The 25824-nt window shown below is 45.7% G+C and overlaps 2 protein-coding genes and 1 pseudogene across 5 annotated transcripts in view; all 3 read right to left on the minus strand.

Moving 5' to 3' along the window:
• Positions 1–17999: 17999 nt before the first annotated feature.
• LOC125940372 (uncharacterized) lies at positions 18000–19266 on the minus strand (annotated as a pseudogene).
• A 605-nt stretch (positions 19267–19871) lies between these two features.
• On the minus strand, positions 19872–20869 carry LOC119464018 (uncharacterized). Its single transcript, XM_049655799.1, has 3 exons — positions 20736–20869; positions 20493–20622; positions 19872–20063 (listed from the first exon to the last, which is right to left on the minus strand). Exons 1-3 carry the CDS (start codon positions 20846–20848, stop codon positions 19872–19874), a joined length of 435 nt encoding a protein of 144 aa, XP_049511756.1. The 5' UTR covers positions 20849–20869.
• Positions 20870–24238: 3369 nt separating this feature from the next.
• LOC125939989 (uncharacterized) overlaps positions 24239–25824 on the minus strand; it is a 30996-nt gene continuing 29410 nt past the window's right edge. For all 4 annotated transcript variants that reach the window (XM_049655599.1, XM_049655601.1, XM_049655600.1 and 1 more), the window contains one exon: positions 24239–24746. In XM_049655599.1, the coding sequence (XP_049511556.1) occupies positions 24541–24746 (206 nt within the window). In that variant the 3' untranslated portion in view covers positions 24239–24540. The remainder of the gene's footprint in view (positions 24747–25824) is intronic.

Here is a 25824-nt window from a genome sequence, read left to right on the forward strand (position 1 = left end):
TTGCGTTATGTCGTCCTACGTCATGGCCCACCTCGCGTAATCATAAGTGATCGCGGTCGGCAATTCGTCGCCGACGCTGTTGAAGATCTGCTTCGGCTATGCGGAACACAATTTCGTCGCTCAACGCTGTACCGTCCGCAATCCAACGGTCTTGTTGAACACACGAATCGAACCTTGACGAACATGCTATCCACGCATGTGTCCTCTAACCACAAGAACTGGGATGATGTGCTGCGATTCATAACATACGCATACAATACTGCGAAGCATAAGACAACGAATTACAGCCCTTTCTATCTGCTTTATGCTCGATCGCCGCGGAGCTTCCTCGACACGATTTTGCCGTTTTCTCTGTACCATTAGGATTCCGTCGCCAAGACACTTTGCCTCGCCGAGGAAGCCCGCCGAATAGCAAGCGTCCGCACATTGAATTCTAACCTCGCGCCGCCCAGTGAAATATAATTAAAGAATATGAACGTGGCTGTGATTACTGGCCCCACTTGCCATGTGTCATACCAAATATTTTAACGCGAACACGTTAAGGGCCCCGCGTCGCAGAAAATCCGGTGTCGGCGTCGGCAGCGTTGTCAGTGAGCAAAAATTTCCGCATACCTTTAGCTATATGTATATGTGCCACACCTTGCTATATGACATGCCCTATATGCCGGCTATATTTGCCACACCATTCTATCACTAAAGTTGCTCATACCTTGTCTTACACTGTTGACAAAGATAGCAGAAATAAAGCAATTTTTGACAAAGGTATTCATCGGAATTTTGTGAATGACAGGCCGCAAACAGATGTCGTGAAACAAAAGACCGACAGCGCATGCCTTTTATGTTAAATCTTCTCTGACCTAATTAGAAGTGCGAAAAAATAACAGAAACATTAAAATGATGTAATTTTTTTGGCACGGCTGTGCACAACCTCCGGGATCGGCCCACGCAAAAGGCCGCGTTTGTACCAATCACAGAGCGGCGCGCGCCAATCGGTTCTTGGCAACACCATCCAGGTGGCGCTCGGTATTCCACGCATTCGTAGGGAGCCTACATGTAGACTCCCTACGTATTCGTGGCGGCGCTTGCATGTAGACTCCCTACGTATTCGTGCCAGCGGCGGCGCCCGCCGTGCAGGGGACAAAAAAAAAAAAAAAAAACTCGCCTTTGTGCACAGTCTTTGCCACCAGCGTTTCGCGGTAAACATTACGGTTACATAAGCTGCAGTTTCCGGGAAGCGTGAGGAGCAGTCGGGGATCATAGACTGCTATCGCGTTGCCCTATTAAAAGTGGAGCTTTAGCGCAGCTCGTTTTTTTTACGCGTCGGGTGTGAAAGCGCGCGTCCCTCGCGCCCTTTCACTCGCACATACAGCGTTCGGCGGCGCGCGGCGACGATTTCATCTGCATTGATGTCATACGGAACCTCACGGCGACGGCGACGACGACGGCGACGCCGACGGCAGAAATCTGCTTTGGAGTGTCCATATAATTGCTGTCGCAATAAAATACTGCAGTGACTTCTTTTCAACTTCTGCTTCACTAGCAATACTGAAAACTCGCTGATTCACTTTTTAACAGCGAAGCTGTTTAAGCCAGCCGTAATTTGGGGTTCATGGTTCGTATCAAGAAACGGCCGCGCCGTAGCCATGTCAAGCAGAAACAGGACGAGGAGACCGCGTGCAGACGCACGCGGTCCCCTCCTCGCCAGCTTCCTCGCGGCGCGCTGAGCCAGGAGAAAAAAAAGTTGTCGCAGTTTCATCTCAAAGGCGAAGCATCAATTGCGATAGCAAAATTGTAGAGAGCAAACGGAGTAATGATATTAGCTTTATCAGCTGTAAAAACTTGGACATGCAGCAGCACCGGCAAAACGCAGAACTGTTGTCGACGCCGTCGGCGTTTTGCCCGCGTTCGCTCAAAATGCGTGCGGCGTTGGTGACTGTTGCCGGAGCCTCTGATATAAATAGGCACTTGGTGCCGCAGCTAAATGTCGCCTCCCTTCCCTCCCCCCTCCCCCACGGCGTCTCGCGCGTGGGGTAGGGGGGCGCGTTTGCTCTACATATATGGTGATTGTAAAGGAGGAAAGAGACGCCTACTTCTGCAGCCCTCAAGCGAGCACGGCGCAGAACGCGCGTTTGTTCTCCGCCGTGCGTTCACTCCCCGTGAAAGCGCGCGCCCCTCGCGCCCTTTCACTCGTACATACAGCGTTCGGCGCGCGGCGACGATTTCATCTCCATTGACGTCATACGGAACCTCACAGCGACGGCGACGGCGACGCCGACGGCAGAAATCTGCTTTTGAGTGTCCATATAATTGCTATCGCAATAAAACTGGTCGATTGATATCAAGCCGCTAGCATCCAACGCGTTCGGCGTCGCAAGCAACAGCGTTCTTGGCACTGTGCCAACCTTGGTTAGCCTGCTGCGTTTGTGGCATGCCAGGAACGCTGTCGCTCGTAGGTGCCGGCGCGTCTAGCGCTAGTAACGCGAAATGTCGCCAACACGTTCGGCGTCGGCAAGCAACAGCGTTCTTGGCAGTGTACCAACCGTGGTTAGCCTGCGTGCGTCTGTGGCATGCCAGGAACGCTCTCGCTCGTAGGCGCCGTCAGATCCAGTGCTAGTCAAGCGAATGTCGCGAAAGGGAAGGCACCTCCGAAAATGATCGCTCGAGAATATCTTTCTACATGCGTCGGTAAGTTAAAGGGGCCCTGAACCACCCCTCAGGCTTGGCGAAGTAACATAGTCCCTGGGAAGCATACTCTGTTGCAAACATATCCGCCAAGTTCTGCTGTCGTACGCGGTCCGTGGTGTTCGCAAGCGGAGCGCGAAGTCGCCGTTTGCTCCAACTACCTAGTTTCAAAAACCCCATGAACCTCGTTCTTTTCTGTGCGCTTTATTTTGGCATAAAGCGCACTCGAATACGCGGCTGCTATTGGTCGCTGCGGTCGGCTACACCGCGGCCGCCGCGAGGTGCCGCCCCGAGTCCAGTGGCTAAGCGCACTGCGGCTATCTCAGGACAGCCGCGTTTGGCTTATGTTTAGCGCGGCGTAGGCACTGAATCGGAAATTTGAACTGCGCGCCACGGTGACGTCTCGCACGTCACGGTGATGTCTCCTCCATAGCCTTCGCAGTGCAAGGCTTTGGAGGAGGAAGGGGAGCACAATGGAGGCCGTGTTTGATTGCTGATAACTCCGCTTCTGCTGAACGCGTTGATGTACTTTTTGCGGCAAAGTGATTCTGAAATAACCTATTTTCACTTCAAATGTCTTTCACCACTTCGATAAAACGTGGTTCAGGGCCCCTTTAAACCAAGTTAAGACCTAGCAGCAACCAAGTTAATACCTAGCAGTAGCAGCCAGTAGGACTTGAGGATCGACAGTTTCGCTGTACCTAAGCTTTGCACTACCGAGTGCAAACTTGCCTGTTTTTGCAGTATTGCGAACAAGTTTTGTGAAGTACTCGTTTTGTGAAGTTTTGTGAAGCCTGTTATGAGTTATGCTTTTACTAACTTCAATGCTGTGTTTGTGCCTTTCCACGAAGTTCCAAAATTATTATCACCAGATAGTAAGTCTTAAAACAAAATCAGCATACTTCCGGCTTGCTTTATTAAATATTTTGCTTTCTCCGCGCTCTGAGCTGTTGTTAATCACGTTTCATTACATTAGGCTGCATTGCGCTTGTTTAGCCTTTTGGCGTTCTGCAAACACGTCTGTGCTTACGGCATGCTAAAGTCCCTCAGAAAATGACCGTATACGTAGCCTGAGAACTACATTGTTTTTCCGAATTCAAAACCTCTCGCCATTACGATTCCAGTCATCAAGTTATGACATAAGTGTAGATACTAGAGTGCCGACGTTCCTTGAACTGTAACTACTTATCTTTACTCGCAGTTTGCTTTATTGAGAGATAGTGATGGCTACGGGCTTTCTTTGCCTCATTTTACAAGGCCTTGTGACGGTTTGGCCATTCGAGATATCTATGTCAATTGATGATACGTTAATGATTAAAGTAACGTTAGTCTTATGCTGCCTGATTTGAGCTTGCTCCGTGGTTTTCAACCTCTGACGTCATGGAAGTTTGAATACTTATTCAGTAGGTAAACTGGATTTATTGATATTCTTACGTGTAGCTGCAGATATGCAGATGACACCCTTGAGAATGAACTGCGACCGCTGAAAACCGAACAAGAAGGGCCTAACCACAACCACCTCGAAGACGAGTAAAAATTCCCGTCTTTTGCAATGCAACTACTCGCCAATGATACATTGCTGTGGCATTAAGTCCCTTTATTTCGCTAAACATGTCTCCTTCGTGGTGGATTTTGGCGCATACCTCGTGTGTTTGGTTCCCTTGCCCACTCAGGCGACATTGCGGGATCACACAGCTAACTTAAGTCCGCGAAGGGGCCTCGGACCCGTTCTTCGGAACTTAATCAAACACATAAAACGCCACTTCATTAAAAACAGACGTTCTTACACAAAGATCATTGAAAACGAAAAATAAAAGAAGCTTTAAAATAAGATGTTTCCGGACTCGTAAAACATCTCCGTCCAACGAAATAGTATTGCCACATTTACAGTGCATAAGAACTTTACTTACAAATATTAGTATAGTACATGATACGATCTTAGTCAAATGAACATGAAGTGTTAATATGACCGATTTTCTCATAGACCATGGTGCAATTATTGCGGGGATCAGTGGAGTTCACTTTCTCTATATACTGATACATGTCCTAGCATTCATCGTATTCCTTCCCTGAAACGGCTTTCATTTCCCATAAAATAAAGAATGGCTTATCTGCAGTATATATATATATATATGCATGTGTGTGTGTGTGTGTGTGTGTGTGTGCGTGTGTGTGTGCGTGTGTGTGTATGGTCGAGTGATATTGATATGTGTATCAGAAACATTGCTGCGGCAAATTGTTCCTGATTGGTCTAGTATCGCACGGAAAGTAATGTACTGGTATTAGTATGTAATGCAATGCATTTTATAAGTATTACAAACATTTGCATGCTAATCATAGAGAATTAGTGGCAACGCCGCCAACAAACTAAATATATTATGCTAAACCAGACTTCTGGGGTCGAATTGACAAAGCTTTTCCTTTCTGGTGCTTTTTCTCATTGGCCAGTAGCATTCACGGATAGTATATCCAGCACCCTGTTTGGCTAGAATTTTTTCTTGCAAGCAATACTGGCGTAAGAGCTTTTCAGAATGCAAGCCTTGATTTTTAAAATGTTCTGCTATTCCAGAAGCAAATCTTTGAAGTAACCAGTGTGACTGAAAGTGCGACACAATAGCAATGTCATCGCTAAAAATTGGAGCTTGATGAGTTTGCAGCCTGAAAAGAAAGTATATACCAGCGTCGATGGCCGCATGGCCTTCACCACCTGCCACAGTCGGACGATTGTCGTTCCCTCTATGCAAAGACTGGCATTACACGTATATAGATTTAATAGCCTAAGCAAGTTCAAAGAGGAGGTTATTGCGTAAAACTAGGCAGGAAGCCGTTCGGATGTTGACATTATCGTTAAAGATAGTCCCTGCGGAGCTCATAACAGGGCACCAAGTTTCTCAACATTGTGCGTTGTGTGTACGTGACTTTTTATAACTTGACCGCTTCATCTGTGCACAGGAGGGTGGCTGGAAAACATCGTATTTACCACGCTGTACTTCTTGGTGACGTGTCAATCAATAAACGCTTTGGTCTGAATAGATTTGTCATGGTGCTTGCATAATTTATGACCTACATTAGCCCATTACATTCGTTATTCGCTGAAAAATATATCACAATCCACGAGCTACAGTTCATAGATCTTGTTGCTTACATTATTTTCTCGAAAAGGTTCGTTTACGTCGAACAGACCATGACCAAACAACCGGATTTCGCCGATTGCACAAGTTTCCGCATGGGTTAAAGTCATGCAGTAAAAACATACAATGGTATGAAACGTGAATGCCGACATTGGGGTTGCCCATACCACAAGTTGTCAGTTTTATCCTCGAGAGCATTTTTGTCCAAGCTCTGGAGGTTTCATACAATACTTCATCATGTTTTAACAGAAGCTTGAAGTCCTAAACTATTTATCGACATGAACTACTGCATTTGGGCCTTTAACGCATGCTTTATATTTTCTTTGAGCATTCTGGTCCTCCTCAGCATCTTTACAAGAATCATCATATCTGTGCTAGATTCTTCATGAAATCCAAATTGAAGGTCACAAGAGCACTATGCACAGCTTTTTGATGCAGATGGTCATGGCGTCCTTTATGGTAACAACTGTCCGCCGTGATATGTCAGAAGTTATGAAATACCCATGTTGGAAATAACGTGGAAACTTTTATGCCCCTGACGAATGACGGCTATGACGCGTTACGTCCTGACATCCAAATTTCATGCACGCGATAAATAAGCGGTGTGTGCGTTTAGGCTTTTGCACACGCGGATTGACGTCGTGGAAAAGTCTTGGCATTGAGTTATTCATTTCTCTTTCCATAACCTCAGCTGCTGCCCCCGCTCAGCCATACTCGCCGTCCTACCATACTTTTCGTGGAATTGTTCCGGACTGCACTCGTTGAAATAACGCTACCTGTCCACCACCCACTTTGCTACCTCCACCTGGTCTTCAGCATAAATCTTTGTTAGATTTCCTCGCAAATAGCGAAATATACATGTAATAATAACTTGGATGCATTATACATTTTATGCCACGGGCAAACTTAGGAAGAAAAATAAAGCATTATTTGAGCAGCACCAGCTCAGCAGTTTGCAACTTAAGTGATGCGGTGGTATGGACCTCCGAGAGTGCTTAAATATACCGAGCACTGGCCACCGCAAGTTGTATTCGCTTCTCATATATTGCCTACGAATGACAGAGAAGCCGTCTGAAAGGAGGTTAACCAAACATTGGCTACAACATCCCGATTCGTGCAAGCAATCGTTATTGTTGCTTAACAAAGTTAAATGAATCAGATACAGAAGGCTTCCACCTCAGTCTTATGCTTTGTCAACAAGCCGAAGTACGACATTTCTTCAACAGGACTTCTAAAATAAAAAAAACATGCTTCCCCCGGGCCTTACTGGTTGCGCCACTTCAACTCACAATTGTTTTTGGAAGAACTAAAAGCACTTCGGAAAAACGAACACTGCACTGCGGGTTTATCTCGGCGGAATATAGAAGTTTTTTCAAAGACAACGACATTTTACGCATTACAGGGCGTCAGTACGAGATTCGAGAGCCTTATTTTGAGCGACATTTTGTCATTCTTCTGAAGAAGCTACAGTGAACTCCTAGTTTCATGTCACCATCATAAATTCCTCTACGCTGGTGCGCAGTCACACCTGACGACTTAATAAAAAGGCTTTAGGATTTTGCAAGGAGGACAGCTGGTCAAAAAATTATGAATAGTCAGTGTGTCGTCTTCATCACGGCAAACCCCTTCAGGAACAATCAAGACTTTTCCCACCAGACGGAGTAAGGAGACCGAACGTTTCAAGTGGTCGTCGATTTCGCCGCACCTCTATTCATCACCATGATCATTCCACGATCAAACAAGAAGGCATCCGTAGTTCTCTTTACGTGCGCGGTCATCATGGCTACCATCTCCAGGTGTAGATGGCAAAAAACATCTTTCAACATAGGTTCTTGCGCGCCTTTCTCCTCTTTGTGTCACACAGATCATTTTCTGCAATCGTACACACTTATTGCGCCTATTCCTTTAAGTGAAGTAACAAAGGACTACTCATGCTTTGGAACAGCATTCGATCTGAACTAGCACTCAACCTCTTGGAAAAAAAGCAAGATCGATTGGAAGTTTATTGTCGAGAGAGCACCTTGGTGCAGGTGATGGGGGGATTCTACAGCACCTAGTCAAATCCGTTAAGCTGGTCTTTAAGAAAACAGTAGGACAGAATAGCTGTTTGAAAGATAACTTGTCAAACCTCTAACGGAAATTGATGCGGTGCCTTACTACAGGACGACAACACACCTGTACAGCGATGTCAGATTGCGGGAAAAATTCACACCAGCGCACGTTCTCGCAGGGAGACGGCTAATCTCTGTTTCAAGCCCAAATGCATCTTAACTGCTCTTAGTGTGATCACAGCAGTTGGCCCAATTATGGAATCATATACAAGGCAACCTAGAATACTTCTGGAGACGTAAAAGTACTGAAAGTTGGGCGAGTTGGTAGCTATTCATCTTGAAACTGCAGCTCACATGCAGGAAACGAGGACACAAAGCAAAGATAACGCACGGGCGCTGACTGGCATCTCGGTTTATTTTTGGAGTCGTTATATATATATATATATATATATATATATATATATATATATTGTAGAGAAGAAGAGGCGCTAGTGGGTTCAGCGCTACTGGTTCAAAACGCTAGTGGGTCGAGCGCTCTTGATCAGCAGCGGCTCTCGTGTTTCAAAGCTGTTACTGCGCTGACCGTTTAAGCTGCGCTGCTCCAATCTCTGCCGAATAAACACCTTTAGAATGGGTAGAGGTGCTGGGTATCGATCCCAGTACCCATTGTGCTGGGTAACCTCAAACAATTATCCTTGAACTCCGATCCCGTACCCTACCATATACCATGCCCCAAGACGCCTCCTAGCAAACGCCTCATCCCGCCCCCACTGCGTGTCCCGGGGTACCTCGTCACTGCGACCATCCTATCTACACAGGAGCGGACGACACTGACGTGGACGAATGGATCACGGCGTATGACAGGGTAAGCGCCCATAACAAGTGGGGCGAAGCGGACAAACTGCGCCATGTTCTGTTCTACCTCGCTCGTGTGGTCAGCCTGTGGTATAATAACCATGAAGCAGAGTTCCAGACAATGTCCGAATTTAAGACTTCCCTCGCCGATGTATTTGGTCGCCCTGCTATTCGCAAGATGCGTGCCGAGCAGCGTTTGCGCGAACGAGCTTGTAATAATGCCAGGTGGTATGTTTGGTAAAAAGCGAGCGAGGCTATCGAAAAGAATTTCAGAAAATAGAAGTCAAGCCGGCTACAACTACGCTGCATGGCATCGGATTACTGCAATCGCACAATTTAGAAAGTTTGTCTTCTTCAGTTAAGAAAGCAAAAGGCTTGCATCTTGAAGTGTTCTTTTCCTGTAAAATGCACAAGCAGGGTGATCCGTTTCGAGCCATTGTCACTGAAAGAAACACGTGGCACCAACAGGTAGCATGCTTTATTCAGAAACAGCTTTGAACACTGAAGATTTGTCAGCCGTTAGGTAGTCACAATTCTGAAGTGGTTGTTTCATATTTAAGAGAAGAAAATCCAGGGGGTTGTGGCGCTGTCAGTATCAATGCACGAGATTTAGAGTACTCGATTCCTCACGCAGAACTGAAGAAAAGCGTCAAGATGTGCATTTGTGATGACAATGATGAAGCCAAGTTCAGAAGCGATAGTGGAATATCTGTAGAAAATTTCTCGGGAAATTCCATCTCTCTATCTCAAATCGACATTTATCGGCTGGGAATGTGCCATGTGCAGAATTCTGGGGTGTGCATTGGCTCGAAGGTTACCCCAATCCTCAGCGATATTTTCCTTGCCAGAGTGGATAGAAGCATTCACAATGGCTTACCAGGTATAGTTAAAAAGGTTTTCCGATTCGTCCATGATTATTTAGTTATATATGATAAAGCAGAGTGTGGCTGCAGTGTTATTAACGTTTTAAAAGTGTTCCGAGAATTTGGATTTGGCCTCAAATTTAACCACGAGTTAGCATAAAACAATGAATTGCAATTCCTCGACGTAACACTGCAGCTACGATCTCAACAGCGATCTGAACACCCGCAAATTGTTTCATGTCAATAAAATTCAATTCAATTTAATTCAACACACTTGCTGGATGTATAACCCTAGATCAGTGAAACCAATTCTTCACTACAGCTCAGGCCATTCAAAAATTGTCAAAAGTGGAATAGCAGTGTCTTGCCTTGGGGCTTTTTTGTTCGAATCGTGCTTTCACACAATGAACCTGGGATTTTCACGTCAAATCACAAGACTAAAAATGGGTAGGATTCCCTGATCACAATATTTGTAGAGTGGTTGAAAAAAATCAGTTGGTTAAAATTGTCGAACCGGAGCAGACTAAAAGCAGACATGACACCCAAGGAAAACGCTATTGCTGTCGTGCCCTTTGTCCATCGTATTTCCCACGGACTAAAGAACGTTATCAGCAGGTTTAGTGTTGAAGTTGTTTTCAGCACCCCTGACACGCTGCAACGAATATGTCAAGCGATGTCCAAAAATATTGACAAAACTAACAAGAATAAGTGTGTCTGCGCATTAAAAGAAAAGTCTAAGCTCGTAAAATGCAAAGTTGGTGTATTATATGAAGCGGTCTGCTTTGTATGCATGAAAGAAGATGAAGATGGTGGCTAGGGGAGAAGTGAAGATGAAGTGAGATTAAATGGCGGACGACACCCGTCTCACTGACATTGTGTCTTTTATATAGCCGTTCTAGTTAAGAACGCTACATTACACATGTTGCCATTAATTGCGGTAATATTTACATAGGTCAGACTGGCCATTGTGTTAATACTCGTCGATAAGAGCAACAAAATTCACTCGACAAAGATAACCTCTTACACCTAGCCAACCATTGCAAAAGCTGTGATTGTAAACCTGGCTATTCTGATACCATGATATTGTTTACTTTTAGAAACAAACTAACACGCGAAATAACCGAGGCCTACCATATAAAGAAATGTGCAGATACGCGCGGAAGTGAGCCATCTAAAGCCCTAACTGCCAAAGAATTTGCCTTTTTTTGAGCACCACTTAATTTTGTTAAGATACGTAGAAGCTCTGTGTGTATATATATATATATATATATATATATATATATATATATATATATTGCACGTAAGCGTGAGTGAGAAAAACGATGACCGGTGAACGTGCTTGCGGTCCCGGGTTGGCAAAGAAGAAGAGGATGACGCTGAGTTCAATCTTCCTGGCCCCGGTTCCACACTCCTCAGGTCGTTTTCGTGCAGGCACTTGTTGGTCTCTTAGATGTACGATTATGTGAGATCCCTCCAATTTGCAGTGAGAGAGAGAATCTCGAAATTATTTTCGACGATATATATACAAACAACGCAAAACTCCTTTCTTACAATATATTAAATGGGCTATTAGAAAATCTCTTATTGGAGTTAAAAATAACAACCGTCATAGCGACAGATGCCTCGCAATCAGAAGAAAAATCTGGAATTGGAATTTTCTCTTCCGCTTTCGACTGGTCGTTCTCCATAAGACTTCCATACTATATACCAGTATTTCTAGCTGAGTTTCTGGCGGTTGCATTGGCTCTACGAAAAGTGCACTCATCAATTTCAGAAGGTGTAATCGTAACAGATTCTTTGTCATTATGTTCAGCTCTCACGGCAAATAGTGGCTCACAAGTTTCGCGTACATTCCAAAGTCTTATTCCTTCTAAATTAAAACTTATTAGATTGGTATGGGTGCCTGGTCACAAAGGATTAGTTATCAATGAATTAGCTGACAGCTTAGCGAGAGCTGCCCTTAGTGGTCCAATCCTACCGATTCTTCCTGTATCAGCTTACATAACCGCGGCTAGGTTCAGGAGACGGGCAGTCATGCAAGACTCCTGGAACCTGCCAATAACAAATCTAACTGATTATCGACACCTTCTATTTCCTTGGAACAGAAAATTCTGCCATAATAGAAAACTTGAAGTCCTCTTTACCAAATTCAGATGTCGCATTCCTACTTTAACTTTTATCTACATCGATCTGGTCTGGCGCCCTCCTCCTTGTGCTCATACTGTGGTGAAGACGAAACAATAGAACACTTCTTTCTGTCATGCCGCCGTTTCTCCTCATTAAGAAAACATGCTTTAGATGCAAAATTTAATAGTGCTGGATTAAATTTAACGATACCTAACATTCTATTTTTTGGTGCCTCTTCTCTCGGACATTGTCACAAGGATGTTGGTGCAGCTGTTGTGGGTTACATAATTGAATCAGGTCGATTTCCTTGCTAAATTCTTAAATTTTATATGAATAAATTCCTTTCGTCATTCAAAAATTTTCTCCAGTGATCCTTATTAGACTCCGATAATTGTTTTCCTTCAATCACCCGATTCTTGGCGATTCCCCCATAGTGGGTACGAGCCACTTTTGAAGGCAAGCAAGCAAGTTCATCAACCAGCTGGCCGCTCTTGCGCTCACCTTCGCTACCTAAAATAAACGGCCGCCTTCATGCGTAAGGGTCATAAACGGTCTCCTTCGCGCGTAACAGAGTGATGGAGATGCTGGGTAAGCGCTTACAACAACGGAATCGTCACTGCTGCAGCGTCGTCGAAGCCGTCGACTTCGCGGCCCCCCGCCATCTGCCCTGACCGCCTTCGACATGCCTGAAGAAGGAGCCGCTCCAAGGGTCCGCTGCAGTACTACCGAGTTCCACCCACCTTCGGAGGAAAAGCGGGAGAATATGCCGACGAGTGGCTCGTCCACTACAAACGAGTGAGCAAGTCCAAAAGTGAGATTCAACCGCTCAGCTCACCAATGTGGTGTTCTCCCTGACCGACACAGCACTCGCGTGGTACGCGAACCACGAGGACGCGCTTACGACGTGGGAACTTTTTTTGTGATAGCAAATATACGGACATTCCAAACCGGATTTCTGCCATGGGCATCGTCGTCGCCATCGCCGTGAGGTTCAGTATGACGTCAATGGCGATGAAATCTTCGCCGCGCTGCCGTATGCTGCATGTGCGAGTGAAAGGGCGCGAGGGACGCGCGCTTTCACGTGGAGCGAACGCGACGTCTTCCGTCGCACGAAAGGCCGTGGGGGGACGGGAGGGAGGGGAGGCAACGTTTAGCTGCTGCACCAAGTGCGTATTTATATAAAAAATGTCTCAGTTTCGCCCGAAAGGCGAAGCATCGATTGCGATCGCAAATTAGTAGAGAGCTATACGGAGTAAGGATAGTGGTTTTATCAGCTGTATGAACTTGGACATGCAGCAGCACCAGCAACGCGCTGAACTGTTGTCGACGCCGTCGGTGCTTTACCCGCGTTCGCACCGAAAGCGCGCGGCGTTGGTGACTGTTGCCGGTGCCTCTGGGGGCGGCTCGGAGGTTTTCGACGAGATCAAAATGGGACACTCATCGAGCAGCGTCGGAAATCTTACCCACCTTCTAGCCTCGCAACGTTTTTAATACGAATTTGGTGCCGCAGCTAAACGTCGCCTCCCCTCCCTCCTGTCCCCCCACTGCCTTTCGCGCAATAGAGGAAGTCGCGTTTGCTCTCTATATATGGTGATTGTAAAGGAGGAAAGAGACGCTTGAAGCCCAAACCGCATTCACGCGATTTTCGTGCGCGACGGCGACGAGCGACGGCTTCGAGTGACGAAACGGGCCGTCGCGCGAACAGATCGCTCGGTCTTTTCGCTCAATCGCTCGGTTCTAGAAATCTAGAATTCGTCGGTCGTCGCCCGGAAGTGCTATGAGCGACTAGCCAATAGCGCGAAGCCGGAACAGGATGTGCATCAATGACGTAGAAAACCGGAACAGGATCAGGATCAGTGACGTACTACCGGTTTGCGCACGTGCGCGATGTCAGTAAACAAAGCCATGTTTTGGGGGCGCCAGTAGCCACAGCAGCAATCGTCCACGTGCGTGGTTGAGCAGACGCTATACAGGATCTTTGGGTCGTAGTGCGGCTTATATACGTTGACCATGTCGAACGGCGACGACAAGAATGTATTCAATGAGCGCCTGATAGACGCGGTAGAAAAAGAGCGCGCCCTGTGGGATTTACAGGATCGCATGTACAAGTCCCGCAGCGTATGCGAGGCAGCGTGGCGGCGCGTAGCAGCAGAACATTGGAGCGACCGGTAAGTTGTTCTTTGTTTGTAGTGACATGGCCTGCTGGGCCTCGATTTCTAGCGTTGCCTCTCGCTGCATTCTATGCACCTGATGCGGCCCTTTGATAAAACGCGGACGAAGCGCCGCTTGATCACTACATTTTACCAAGCGCGAGAAAAAAAAAGAGTTTTAGATTAGGGGGCTCCAACTCTTGCGTCCCCCTAATCTAAAACTCTCTAATAACGTCGAAAAAGGCACCACTGCAATATTGCGGCCCTGTTTAACATTGACTGCTATAAAGAAAGCGCGTTCAATTGCGCATTGAATTGCATGTGACAACCGAAGGCTTGCATGTACAGAGCTAACGCTGCATTCATAGTGGGATACGCGCAAAGCTTATTGGGTGCTATATACTGATGTTTTTATACGCAGTTTCTGACGTGAAAGCCCGCTGGAAAAATCTGCGGGACACATTCCGGTGTGTGCTTAAAAGTCGCAGCGAAATGTCCAAGAGCGGCGCGCCCGCAGACGACAGCCTCGACGAGGAGAAGCAGTGGATTTTTTTTGTGCGTCTACTATTTCTAAAGCACACAATGACAGGAAGACCGTAAGTTCGTATAAGAAAGTTGTACACATAGTGATATTTTGCTGTGGCATCATGCCAACATTACTGTTAAAATTTTTGTGCCTGACAGCAAATTATGTGCATGCATAAACAAGCTAAATATGAACAAGAAAGTTCATAAAAGTGAATGCACGGAATGTTTAATAAATCACACAGGCCAACTTATCTTTTTCAGATGAGAGGAGTGCTTAGTAGACCTAACTTAAACCCTACAATGTTATTTTATGCAGGACATCGGGCAACCTCAAGCCAGTTGCTGAGGATGATGTGCACAGTGCAGGTGGCACCGGCCACAATGAATCAGCCCAACAAATCTTCGAAGAAATGTATCAGGATGAAGAGTTGTCGGTCGAAGAGGTTGGTACATGTGACAATACGCAGGCATCGAATCTTGTTCAGGTATGTGCTGAAGCACGAGAGGTGCAGCCGCCAAAAAAAAAAACCGAAAAGAAAAGTATGATGAACAGATTGATAGCATTGGCCAGATTTTGGAGAAACAGTGCGATGAGCACGATCACTTTTCTTCATTTCTCGCAGCCAAAATGAGGCGTGTTCCTCTGAGGCTGCGTGAAGAAATGCAGATGGAGCTCATGCAAATAGTTTCAAAGTACATTAGTTACGCTTCAAATTAAAGTTTTATTTTTCGCACATATTTGACTGTTTAGATAAGGAAAATATCCTCTTCAGTGCGCAATGCGTAGGAGGAAGAAGTGTGACAGAGCCATCCTGTCGCACTTTGCATAGTGCACTTTGTCGCTTTCCTTTCTATGAACTGCGCACTAAAAAGGGCGTTTTCTTAGTCTAGTCAGTGTTTCACCAACCAGCCCAAGCAGCCACCCTTTTGCAGTATATTTGACAGCTTATTTGAAAGTGCCATGGCAGTGCTACAGCTATGTTTCGAGGAAAAGTGGACAAAAATTAGGGGTTTTACATGCCAAAACCACCATCTGATTATGAGGCACGCCGTAGTGGGGGACTGCGGATTAATCTGGACCACCTGGGGTTCTCTAACGTGCACCTAAATCTAAGTATGCGGGTGTTTTCTGCATTTCGCCCCCGTCTAAATGCGACCACCGTGGCCGGGATTCGATCCAGTGACCTCATGCTCAGCAGTCCAACACTCATAACCACTGAGCAATCGCAGCGTGTGAGAAATAGTGGATCTACTAGCTAATAATTGCCATTGCTTCCCGCTCAACTGCTGTTTATACCTGACTTGTCAAACAATGCATCAGTACTCTGAAACAATCAGTCCAATGTGCCACTCCAGGACTTTATGGCACGGTACTAACCTACATGGTGCTTCAGTGCACACCTCAACAAAACTTGGTGCTTTTCCATTTGAAGGAAATCTACAGCACAAACTTAACGCAAGCAGAGAATACATACGCCAGGATGAGTGCCAACTTTCACCTAATGAGAACCACAGTTCCCTTTCCATGCATAGCCAAGTCATGCGATTATGGTGAACATGCCCTAGGTAAACATACTAAAAACATTTCAATTAGCATGCACAGTAGCTCACTCGGCGATTGTGCTTTATTGTAGCACGTTCACCATAATCACCTGACTTGGCTGTGCATAAAAAGCGAATTCTCGTTCTAAATAAAATCGGTCGCAAGTTGGTGCCTGTCCTGTCATGTGTATTCTTTGTCTCTGTATAGCATGTGCTGTAGGTTTCCTTGAATATGACTTGCCAATTAGCTCAAACTAAGATTCTGGTTGATGCCTGCGTTGGGTCGCAAAGCTGTACCATAGGAAAGAGCTTCCAATTTGTTTTCATAACCTAGGGTTATTTAACGTGCACCTACATCTAAGCACAGAAGTGTTTTCGCATTTCTTAACATGCAGCCACTGCAAACGGTAATGAAAACCTCCAACATAATACTTAGCAGCACAACTTCATGGCCGCTAAGCCACTACAGCGAGTTGATACTTTTTGTACATTCAACTGTTACCTGGGAAGAGTCGATCATTTATTTTCAAGTGTTAATATTTATTGAACTAGTCCCAATCATTGCAGAAAATTCATACTGAAAAGGTTCGTGGTGATGTTTTACTTCTGCAAGCATAGTTATTTTCGAAACACCAGTTCCTTCTGCACACTGTAATGGTTTGCTGTATATATACTGTTGTGCAATCGTTAAGGCAATTTCTGTGATATGGTTCCATGCCCACCTTTTTTTTGTATAGGCGTACTGCATCTCCCAATTTGGTAACACTGTGATAATGTGAACCAGGGCTTCAGTACACCGTAATGGTTTCTTATATATATATATACATAAACGGTGTTTCAGCGAACACTTTTGTTGTGCAAGTAATGTCCGCCTCTACGAGTAGACCAGCTCATTAACTAGAATTGGGCTACCTGCAACAGGCAACCTTTAGAAGTTTTGAAAAGTGTTCACTGAAACACCCTGTATACTGTAATGCAATGTTAAAGCCATTTCTGTGATATAGTTCCATGCCTACCATTTTTTCGTACAGGCGTACTGCATCTCCCAATTTGGTGACACTGTGATAATGTGAACCAGGGCTTCCGTAGACCATAATGGTTTCTTGTGTATATATATATATATATATATATATATATATAGTGAGCGCTAACTGTGCAGTTCATCGTCATCATTTTGTCGGGTTGGTGTTCGTGGGCTGTCTCGCGCTGTGTGACAGTAGAAGAGCTCTGCCTTCGTCCGGGGCGGCGTCTCACAATATATACATACTATTGTGCCATTTTAAGGCCATTTCTGTCATGTTTCATGCCTACAGTTTTTTTGTACAGAGGTACTGCATCTCTCAGTTTGGTAATACTGTGAACCAGGGCTTATTAGTACACCGTAATGGTTTGCTGTAAATGTGCTGTTGTGTAATGTTTAAGGACATTCCTGTGGTAAAATTTTATTCACATAACTGTTTTTACCTTGCCTCGAGTTGCTTGTATGTTTCAGTTGAAGCATCAATGTATGGGCAAAGTTTTCTAGGTTACCTTCAAGTAATTTGTGGTCCAACTCACATGATAAAGAGCGAGCGAGTTTTTAAACCAGCCACTAAAGATACCTTGCTTGTGCCAGTGCTTGTACTGCATCCTCCATTTAATTGTGCTGCCATATTTTTGCCTTACTGGGACCATCACACTTTCACAATGAACCATCTTGCCCAGCAAACCACCCCACTTACTTGCTAGGTTATCCTTGCATTCAAGACTTTTGTATCCTCTGTGCAGTTTGTTTGCACATGACCTTGTGAACACCATTGTCTTTGTCATTTATGACTGTAGTGCTTTCTTACTGTTTTTTGCAATTATTACTTTTATGATGAATTTGTCCAACTTTTGTGATGCCTTCCAGGCCAATAAATATAGCGAAATTTCAATTGGCATAGTTGCCAGGATATGAAACAGCTCATTAGCAAAGCAAATAAAAAAATTTGTTACATCTTCAGGATGCCTGTGTTTGCTGAATTTTTTAAACCGGGCATGCATCAACTGTGAATACACAGAATAGCATATTTGAACGAACCAATTCCACCACACTCCTGAGCTCAGCATGAGGAAATGAAATGCAAAGAAGGGCCACAGAACAGGATATCGCGAATCCAGCGACCCACAGCCGAAGCATCAAGTTGGGAGCCCTGAAAAGGGCTGTTGGGTTCTTCATGAAGTCAAGCAGCAGGCCTGCAGTCTTACGGCCTTGTGACCCTTGGCAGGTCCCACTGCCAAGCCACCTGCCCTTCATTCTTGAAGTAGTTCATAAACACTTTCTGCACTGAATTTGCCACATTTGTGGAGTTGCGGGCCTTTGCTCCCTGCAGGCCAAACACAGCAGCACTTGCCGTCCCTTGTCGCCAAGTGCCGTTGTGGACAGACCCGAACACGTCGTGGCAGTCCGCATATCCAGGTGGGCGATATGTCGCAGCAGCGTTGGCGGTCATGGACAAAAAGTTGTGGAGGATGCAGGTTGCCTTCACAACACTGTCCGCATTCTCAGGCTGCAGGTTTATCTGCCTCTCGTAGATGCGCCAACGCGAAACAAGAATCCCGAAGGCCTTCTCTACGCATCGTCTGAAACAAACAAATTCTGGCTTAAAAATGCGCAGAAAATAAATAGGTGCTTCTTAAAACGTTACAGCAGTAGAAGTCTGTACCAAAGTAGAAAAACATGTAGCACTAAATTACGATGGCATGTTGTGCATTCTGGTCCCAAAGAGGCCAAACACCAACATTTTATAGGTGTTGTTATTAGTTATAAAAGTGCAAAAAGTATTCGTGCAGTTACAGCAAACACATAATCAGAAATAATGGCAGGATACGTCATTGCTCTCACAGTTAACATAGTTCAAAGATAAGGTAATCAAGAAAATGTCCTATGTACTAAAATAAATATTTGTTAATGAATGTTGTAGAAATGCAAACAGTGAGAACTAAATACATGCAGGAGCAACGTGGAAATTATGTTAGTGTCATAGCAAGTGGATAAATGATTAGGGTTATAACCTGATGTGGTACAGACCTGGCACGACTGAGGCGGTAATTGAAGATGACCTCCTCAGCTTCAGTCCTGGTGCCCGGCAGTGGCCGCATGAAGTCGGGACGCAGCTGGAAGGCTTCGTCGCCAACAAACACATGAGGGCAAACTTTCTCAGACCCCGGTAGCATAGCTGCCCGAGGCAGATTGAGCTTGCCCTCATGCAGTCGTTTGCCAATGGGGGAATCTTTGAAATTCCCCATCACTAAACCTCCCAGGTGCGCCAACATCAATAAGGCGGAACAGGTACTGGCTGTCGGCCACAGCCATGAGCACAATGGAATGGGTGCCCTGAAAGCATTGGAAATAAAAATAACATTAAATAATTCTTGTAACTGCAGCCACTTCATTATCTTTCATTACACTTTTCTTCATTACAGTATTGCTGGGCACACATGAAAAACGGACAACATTTGACTGTACCACAAGCTTTGCCCCTAGAGTGTACATAATTTTTCTATCTTCTCGTAGTCTGCTACTCACACATACCCCATCTCCTCTATGCTTGTTGCTGTTCAAGTGTGAAACATGCAACTAGACACAAATCACCCAAAAAACATTCTCCTTTGTCACTGTCACGTTTCTGAAAAGAAAGAAAAAAAGAAACCCTCTCCCTCATGTCCTCCAATCAACAATACAGCTATAAATGGTACATTCTCATATCGCATAAATAATTACTCGTGGCAGTCCTCTGCTTGCAGGTTGCAAAACCAGGATGATGGTATTGTACTACCCCTTTTGAACAAAGCGTGCCAACACAATCTTTTCTCAAAATGAATTAACAAAAGAAGTAGGCTGTGCATTATGCACAAGGTTATTCCCGTACAATACTCCTGGGAAGTATTAGGAGTGTTTGTGTTCACAAAGCAGACCCTTTAGCAGCAAATATGCTGCATGCAACACTGCAATCTTCTGTTCCATACCTTATAGTTAAAGTATAGGCTCCCTGCCTTTCTTGGACATCTTATCTCGACATGCTTGCCGTCCACAGCACCCAGGCAATTCGGGAACTGCCAACGGCTGCAAAATCCTGCAGCGATGTCCCTCCAGTCGTCCTCTGTCGGAGGCTGCACAATACGGAAATATTTGATGCACACCAATCACTGGCGGACTTTACTGCTGCATTATGCACCTAATGTACCCTCATGCTCTGTGTATGTGGATCTGATCACTATTCCAGCTACTGCAAACATAACTATCACACACGCTACATCTTACTGCTGCTGGTTTTAGCTAATGTGATCTTATACCCTTGGTATGTTAATCTAGTATTTTAAACCGCGGTCCACTTTCTGCAGACATGCATGCGTTGTACGATCTAAGACATTCGTTTTAAATATAAGATAGCACAAACAACACTGAAATTGAGTGAAATTCATTTCAAATGCTCACAGAAGCAACTAATACTCAGCCATTGCTCAGTAAGTGAGAACATAAAATCATGCTTATTGGTACCACTCGACTTTGCACATGCTATGAAAATATTTTATGCACACCTTCATGTACACAGGGGACAACACCTCCCACAGCACGCTGCACGTTAGGTGAATCGCCTCCCGTGCAGTCTCCAGCCCCACTCTGAAGGCCATCGCTGCATCTCGGATGAGCATGCCGGATGACAGGTATCTGAAAGCACACAAGAGCACACAGAGCTCGATCGACGCACGAAAATTTCGTAATGGTCAACGGCCACTTTCTCCCGAATCATAAGAAGTACCGAAGTGACAAAATGGTCCTACCGCAGCGTCAGCGCAAGGCGCTCGCCAGACGAAATGGGGTCCCTACAGACCCATTCCTTCGACAGCCGGTCCCGCACCAAGTCGTGGAGAGCGTCGAATGTCTCCGGCGACATCCGGTAGAACTTGAAGAACAGCGAGTCGTCGCCATTCTTCATGAGTTACATCTGCGAAAGGCAATGAAAGCGTATGCAGTTGTACTGCGTCGAGGCCTTTGTCTTTTGCAACTTACCGCTGTGAAGTACTCGCTTTCGTCCGCTCGCTTCGTCCAGACCGGCCGAACCCACTGCCTGCGAGACAGCGCCTGCCTCCTCCTTATAATAAGAAGTAGCTGCGCAGCAGCCAGCTTCCTTCGCCGCTCCATTGCACGAACAGAAAACTTCACGGCAAGGAAAGAAAAACAAGGGCTCGCACAGCAGAATCGCACAGCAGAATGACACCGGCGGTTCAGCGAGCGCGGGCGGGAACAGGAAAGCCCCTCGCGGGAACCGTCTGCCGCGCTTCGCAGACGGAACGGGCGAAGTACTCAATTTTGATACGTACAAGAAAAAAAAACCTACTGCAAGACCTTCAGCAATACTTTGTTACTTTTTACAGCAAAACAAATCAACTTAAATTATTACAGAAAGTGCCACGCCAGGTTTGGTGCTCACTCGCTCCCCTAGTACCGGCAACACTGGAGAGCCGTCGCGCGATGCCGTCGCTCGCATGCGGGTTTGCTTGCAGGCGACGAGCAAACGCGACAGCCAACTCCATCGCGTCGCTTGTCGCTGTCGCGCGCAAGATCGCGTGAATGCGGTTTATACTTAATTCTGCAGCCTTTCAGGGAGCATGGCGCAGAACGCGCGTTTGCTCTCCGACGTGCGTTCGCTCCCCGTGAAAGCGCGCGTCCCTCGCGCCCTTTCCCTCGCAAGTACAGCTTCCGGAGCGGAGCGCGGCGACAATTTTATGGCCGTTGACGTCATACGGAACCTCACGGCGACGGCGACGACAACGGCACGGCGACGCCGACGGCAGAATCCGCTTTGGAGTGTCCATATAATTGCTATTGCAATAAAACGTTGCGAGGCGAGAAGGTGGTAAAGACTTCCGACACTGCTCGACGAGTGCCCCGTTCTGATCTCGTCAAAAACCTCCGAGCCGCTCACAGAGGAACCGGCAACAATCACCAACGCCGCGCGTGTTCGGTGCGAACGCGGGCAACACGCCGACGACGTCGACGACCATTCTGCGCGTTGCTGGTGCTGTTGCATGTCTAAGTTTATACAGCTGATAAAACTACTATCCTTACTTCGCATAGCTCTACTAATTTGCTATCGCAATTTATGCTTCGCTTTCCGGGTGAAACTGCGACAGTTTTCATTTCTTGCGCAAATCCTGTTCGAGTTCAATTGCTTTGTCGAGTGTTTCTGTTTCCCCACGAATTCTAGACATGCTATAACACATCTATATATGCTATAATTATATGATGGTTATGTTATTTCAAGGAACAATAAGAGGAGGAGTAGTGTATGTACAAGTGTAATGTTTAATAAACAGCTTGCCATTTTATTATTAACTGTTCTTACACATACATGCCTACTATATTGTCGCGTAGTTGTTCATCTTTGTGTTTCTTCGTCGCCTGTGTTATGTAGGAGTGTTCTTTCCTTTCTTATCGTTTTTCTGACTCTCAAAGTGTCTTTTCGCCCCGAGTGGGTAGGACAGTTGGGGGAGTCTCAGGCGGGGCACCACCCGTTTCGCCTAAGGATCCGGCCGAGTGACCGCGTTGTCGGGCCGCCTTAGTACTGGCGGCAGAGGCCCCGCCCCGTCTTCCGATTTCCCAAACTGTTCGGCGAATGCTTGCCGACTTTTTTCGTGCACTTTCTCTTTCTAGACACCGACAGTTGTCCTTAGCTCTAGTTCGTCAAAAGACCAACGGCTGTCTCTGTAGTTTTCGATGTGTTGTTACCTTGCTTTGAGTTGTAATACTGTATGCAGACTGCTGTCAGCCGAGTTTAAACCTGGCGAACCCTGCCCGCGATTGGCTGTGCGTATTTGAATCTGTGTGGCCTGATTGGTTCCGGTCAGCGAGGAGTTCTGATTGGTGTTTTGTTAGCTCTCTGACAGGGTGTTGGGAGGCTTCTGGAGGCGCCCGGGGGAGTTCGCGCCAGAGACACCAAGAGAGCCGGTCATAGCGTGAGCTGCTCAGATGTCGTAGTTATGTAATGTGCAAGTGTCTAAAAGTATAATTCGAGTAACCAAAGTTCAAATAAACCAAATCTAGAAAATGTCTGTGGATCTCCTGTGTGATGCCCTGATCTCTCCGGTGCGGAACAAGTAGCGTCAACATTCTACGCTAGAATATATACATACCGGGTGTTTCAGCGAACACTTTCAAAAATTCTTAAAGGTTGCCTGTGGCAGAAGGGACAATTCTAGTTCAGGAGCTCGTCTACTCGAAGAGGCGGATATTACTTGCACAAAAAATTGAAATGCATATTCGACTAATTAAGGAAAATTCACTAATTATGTGTTTAACTACTTATCTGATGGCCCATATTTCAATTTACAAATTGCTAGTCAAGGAGTTCGCAAGGCGAATTCACTTGGAACGAATGTTTGGGATGACACTAGTTTCGAGATATTGATTCGTGACCTTTACGAAGAAATGCATTGGCGTTCCAGTTACTTTTGTGTGTATCAATGCATAAAGCGACGTTTTGTTAAGCTACCAAATGTTCTCATTAAAAAGAGTTTTTAGGTTTTTAGCGAGTGTAGGCTTCCTACGTGCAATTTCATATCTCCATTGAACTCAGCCTTGTCTCATTCCCGAGGAAATGGCTGAGATTTTTTATCTCACATGTCAGGCGCTCCGCATCCTTGCCCTGACAAGGACTGTTGCTGAGGCTGCGTGACCTTGTAAATGTCATACGCTTTGCCCATAATCATTAAATGTAATCATTACTCAATTATTTTAGGCCCTATACACCACTGTTTCTTATCCTTCTCTTTTACTGCCCCCTAACCTGAGCAGACCATCAACCTTGTGTTTGGCGCTCTTTGGCCGCAGTTGCCCTTGCGCCATAAGAACCTACCACTAACTAACTGTATTGGAATTCTGCCGTAGGACAGTTTAGCGGTGTTTATTTATTTATAAAACAATACTTTGTTAAAAATGATTACTTCACAAAGTGACGAAGCCGTTTGAAGCCAGAAAGACGATGTTTAGGCAAATATATGTACTAACTATCACTCCCATGCTAGCTGACAAAATATAGCGTTAGAGGTTCGCGCGCCCAGAAGTTGGTGGTGGTAGGCGTAAAGAAGTTTGTGTATTCGAAAGAATTCACCTATTCAATCCTAAGTGGCGGCACGGGCGTGTGGAGACACGAAATGGCAGGACGAAGGGAGCGGAGCAAAAAAAAAGAAAATTACCGCACTTAGCCAAAGACTGCTACGCATTAATGCGGGCCTGCATGTTGAAAACAGTAGCCGAAAAGGAAGTGCCGACACATTCGAACAACCGAGCTGTTTTGTTACTATGGGTTGATTTGGTATGACGAAACTACAAGTTCCAGAAAAATCTCAATTCCGTAGAAATATTGACCGACAAAAGTGAATATCCGAGTGCAAGGCTCACTTCGCTTCCTATGTGGTCACATCTCCCGTTATCCTGCGTCGATCTACCATAAATTGGTACCAGAAAGTACAAAATATACACATAATTTTTATTGTGGGCATTACTTTAGCAATGAAAACATACCAGTTAACCTGACCACGACAAATTTAACACAATGTTGAGCACCGAAGTTTTAAGACGTTTAGGTCATTCGTTACCGCCAGAAGTAAAATTCATTATGCATCCATGCCGCACGTTTGTCATTAACTCCGAAATGTTACTGCAAACTTTCCTGTCGTCTTCCGCATAATCATATGATGTCCGTTTACAGAGTGCATCTAACTTCGACTTGCAGTTGGTATGTTGTTCCGCAGTTGAATTAGAAGTCACCCACAGTAAGCAAATCGGTTGCTCTGCAACAAGATAAAACAAGCATGTTTTATACTACTTATTTCTGCGATGGTGCCGGCGTATTCAATATTGACGGTTTTAGAGCCCAGTGACCGTTTTACCTCCAAAGCTTAATACAGACGGTTGGCATGCGTATTGTCGTGATAATTGTCGATGCAGTTAATGTTTACGGAACTTTCGGAGAAAGTAATAGTATAAACTTTTGAAATGTTATGCTTTTATCAAATAAGCATTGCAACGGCAACTATACAGTCACTCGAGAGGCCTTCATCCAGTCGGGATCACCATCATAGTTGTTCTGCCCCATTCACGAGTCTCAAGAGCGGCCAGCGTTTTGAGGTTTAGATGGTTGCTGAAGATGCGTAGTGCATTTGGGCTGCAAAAAAGCCGAAGCCAAGTGGTCACCGCCAAAACAATCGGCAATTATCTCGGCGGTCGAGTCCGGCCATCATTTTACGCCCGCACTCTACAAGCCCGCTGTAGTGTTCCTGGTCAGCTGCTTTGTGTGTGCACTAGTCTGAGCGTAACAGACAGAAAACGTCAAGCTAAGGTTATCTAATAGTAATCGCTGACTAACTGTGACGGTTGGCCGTCGGTGTCATGTAGTGCTCCGTTGTGGTGCGACGCCTGCAACATTACTAGTGGCACTCTTTATCACACCGGTGCGGGGGAGACGCCACGCAGCGTCCAGGTGGCACAAAGACACGTGACTACGATAATTTGGGATCCTGACTGCCCTGGGTACGAAGGCCACATCACCCGCAACAGTGTGAAGCTTCGATCCCTTCAGGCGCTACAGGCACAGCTAGCCCACATCTAGCACGCAGGCGCTTACTCATTGTTGTAATGATTGGATAATAGGAGATGAGGAGGGCAGCAGAGGGCTATAATCTGTAAAATAGTAAGCTGTTGCAGCTAGTTGGTTTGACATGCTGTAGCAAAGGGGAGCGCAGAAGTATCCGGTGTATTTGTCTCCTTTTCCCACAACACGTAAGCGCTTCCCTTTGCAAAATCGCTGTATCTACCCGGACGCTACTCGCCACTCTCAACTGCTCCTGCTCTCGGATTGCAAACATGAGT

This window comes from Dermacentor silvarum, chromosome 9 (assembly GCF_013339745.2).
Source record: "Dermacentor silvarum isolate Dsil-2018 chromosome 9, BIME_Dsil_1.4, whole genome shotgun sequence".
Taxonomy (NCBI): Eukaryota; Metazoa; Arthropoda; class Arachnida; order Ixodida; family Ixodidae; genus Dermacentor; species Dermacentor silvarum.

Excerpts from the sequence above, each read along its gene's own strand:
- LOC119464018 (XM_049655799.1), bottom strand. The coding sequence starts at position 20,848 with ATGTCGCCGGAGACATTCGACGCTCTCCACGACTTGGTGCGGGACCGG. Across the intron at positions 20,623-20,735 it reads CGCCTTGCGCTGACGCTGCG|ATACCTGTCATCCGGCATGC; the intron begins GTAGGACCATTT and ends GTGTGCTTTCAG. Across the intron at positions 20,064-20,492 it reads TGTCCCCTGTGTACATGAAG|CCTCCGACAGAGGACGACTG; the intron begins GTGTGCATAAAA and ends CGTATTGTGCAG.